This window comes from Lolium rigidum, chromosome 1, assembly GCF_022539505.1.
Source record: "Lolium rigidum isolate FL_2022 chromosome 1, APGP_CSIRO_Lrig_0.1, whole genome shotgun sequence".
In the NCBI taxonomy this organism is placed as follows: Eukaryota; Viridiplantae; Streptophyta; class Magnoliopsida; order Poales; family Poaceae; genus Lolium; species Lolium rigidum.
The window spans coordinates 8308673-8311681 of NC_061508.1; the positions used below are offsets into that span (position 1 = coordinate 8308673).

General features: G+C 47.9%; 1 protein-coding gene across 1 annotated transcript; it reads right to left on the reverse strand.

Annotated features, from left to right (window-relative positions):
* Window positions 1–1415: 1415 nt before the first annotated feature.
* LOC124667011 (homeobox-leucine zipper protein HOX28-like) lies at window positions 1416–2327 on the reverse strand. The gene is made up of 2 exons (XM_047204350.1): window positions 1986–2327; window positions 1416–1895 (listed from the first exon to the last, which is right to left on the reverse strand). The coding sequence occupies exons 1-2, from the start codon at window positions 2325–2327 to the stop codon at window positions 1416–1418; spliced, it is 822 nt and encodes a 273-aa protein (XP_047060306.1).
* Between the last annotated feature and the right edge of the window lie 682 nt (window positions 2328–3009).

A 3009-nucleotide genomic window follows, 5' to 3' on the forward strand; every position in this document is an offset into this window, starting at 1 on the left:
GTGGATATTCATGCTAACTCAGTTGCACAATGGTTGTAACTGAATTTTTCCAGTTGCATCATGGTTGCAACTCACTATTTTCAGTTACATTATGGTTGTACTGATTTTTTTTAGTTGCACACTCGTTGCAACATAACCTTTTTCATTTCAGACTGATTTTCTTTCTATGGCACCACCTGTGCACTGAATACTTTTTAGTTGCACTATTGTTGCGACTGAATTTTTTTTGCTTCGAATCTGGGTGATGTCATTCGAACACGAACGAAGTTAATTCTCATTCGCATGATCACTAGGCTGACCTGACCCACTGATCTCTAGAATCCGTAAAAATTAGACGATGCCAAGATCTTTAGGAATGAAAAAGTTGTCTCCGTTGTCTTTTGACTTTGATAGTGCGCCGATGATTTGGTCCTCTAGTGAGTGCAGTGTTCTAGTGCTTCTCGCAAAACCCTTCTTCAGGACTGGGGAGCTATATATGTTTTCCTACCCCGTTGTCGATGCATAGTGAATGATTTTATTCATTTATATTTTTCTTCATAATTTTAGAATTTGTACATGTGATTTTGACGAAGTTGCCAATATAATGATCATACTTTCTATTTCTTTGGCTTTATGTACATATTTCTTAGAATATAAGTGGCATGTTATGTAAAGTCTATGTCGACTCTTCGAGCCATCCACTGGAGCATTGAGATTCATGGATGGGCTAGCAACCAAGATAAGACGAGATGGCTAGCATCATCGGTTTGTACATTGTAAAATCTAAGTCGACTTAGATGTATACATATTTTCCCAAATTCTGATTATGTGACCAAATTAGAAGGCTCCAACGGCATAGAAAATGAAAATCTTAATATATATAAATTAATAATCATGATAAGGAAAAGAAAACCATGGACCTAACATATTAGTTGGACTTGAAAATTTTGCATGTAACTGCAAGGCAGGTGAAGTGAAATGGTATAGTAACCTACCTAACTTGTGTATCTTTGCTAGATGACCAAACTAAATCAGAAGTGACCTTTAAGTCACAACTTGTGTGGCAGCTAATACATGAGTAGATGATACATCAGAGAAACCAGCTCAAGTAGTCAAATAATTAAATAGCAGCTCTCGATCTCACTGATCAGTGTAACATCTACTCAAACTGGGAAGGAAATTAGAAAATTATGTTCGAACAAATTAGTTTCTCATGTTATTTCACCAACTTTTCACATGCATACATTGATCCAGCCGGGAGCTCATCGATCGAACGATCCTAAGTTGTCAAAACTACTTGCATTTTCCTCGGAGGTACAGAGAAAAAAGATTAAGCTTTCTGCTAAACTTGCTTTAATTTGTGATATGTGACAATGCCGCCGTCGACCGAGCTTGCTTTGCTCATGGTCATGGCGGCAGAGCAGAGAAGGCTCATTCTATCTGGCCGCCTTGACCGCCTTCCCATGCCCGGACGAGCCTCCGTACGTGGCTCCGGTTTCTCCGAACCCACAAAAGAGTTGCCGATGACCGGGCAGCGTCATCGGAGGTGCCATGCCGATCCCGGCATTGCTGGCGCCGACAGCGGTGTAAAGGTTTGACGCGGTGGGCGCGGCATATGCCGATGAGGACGTCGACGCGACGCGCTTGCAGGAGAGGCACATTGTCAGCGTTGTCAGGGGTCCGGCCGCGGCTCCGTGCGCCGGCACCGGCGCCGGCGCCGCCTTGAGCGCCCTGAGCTCGGCCACCTCCTTCTCGAGGCGGCGGTTCTGCTCGGCGAGCTGCTCGCACCAGCGCTTCATGTACTCGCAGTCGACCTCCGTCTGCTTGAGCTTGGTCCGGGCACGGCGGTTCTGGAACCACACCTCTACCTGTCGCGGCCGCAGCCCGAGGCTGTTGGCCAGTGCCAGCTTCTGCTTCTGAAAAACCACGAGAAATCCATGTCATTTCCCCCATTCTCTGCATGAATAATCCATGTGATCGATCGATGGTATGCAGTGAGAACGTACCGGAGTGAGGGTGTGGTGCGTCTTGAAGCACTCCTCGAGGACGGCGGCTTGGTCCTTGGACAGCCGGAGCTTCTTGCGCGCGTTGCCGCCGTCATCGTCCTGATCCTCGTCGCCGCTGCCGGCCGACCTCTCGGCGCCGCGCTTCATCCCGCTGCCACTGCCGCTTGATACCGGGCTGCCTGCCGAACAGGTCCCATACTCCTCTGTCGCCGCCGCGGGCGGAGGACCTACTTCTTGGACTTCCGGTGCCACATTGCCGCCGGAGTACCAGAAGCTCGGCTGGGGCTGGGGGACGAGTCCCAAGCCAAGGCTCAGCCCAAGATCCAAGCTGGGACGCGCCATGTTTTACTAGCTAAACTCTGTCCGTGCAGGCAGAGACGAAGCAGATATCGAGCTCGCCGGCGGTGGTGGTGACGACTGATGATGGGCAAATGATGCGCAGGTGCGCGGGCTTAAATAGTGGAATAGATCAAGTCACTGAGAAAGGAAGGGAGCGCGCGGGCGACAATGATGAGCTGGTGCGCGTGGGGTGGATCTCCTTTGGAGATTCTATGGCGAGTTTCCATGGCGGCCCTTGACCCTTGAGAAGCCACCGGGGATGCATTACCGGAGTAATCAACTGGTTAATCGCTGGCTAATCCAGGTTCCCAGGCGAGGTTAGATTAAGATAAGAATATGTGGTTGCTCGCTAGCACTAGCAAGCAAGAGACGAACGGAACTCGTCCAAAAATATACTACCATTGCAAGAGAAATCGTTCGATCCGTGTAAAATACGCAGATGATAGTACACCAGCTAGTGTAGGAGTACAAGCAAGTGTGACATATTATACGATTTTCAATGTGCAAGCTGTTGCATGATTTCAGCATTACTACCATGCATAGTTTTTCTTTGGAAGATCGCAGCTACTCCAAAGGCAAAGATAAGAAAGTTAGCAGGAAGATACGATCGGTGGTAATTAATGATAACGATCATGGTTAGTGCTTATTAAAAGTAGCAGTGTTGAGAAGTGGGTTTTCCACTGTT

Bases quoted from the DNA above. Each gene is read 5' to 3' on its own strand.
- LOC124667011 (XM_047204350.1), bottom strand. From the start codon at position 2,327: ATGGCGCGTCCCAGCTTGGATCTTGGGCTGAGCCTTGGCTTGGGACTC. The intron at 1,896-1,985 runs GTACGTTCTCAC...GTGGTTTTTCAG, and splicing joins CGCACCACACCCTCACTCCG to AAGCAGAAGCTGGCACTGGC.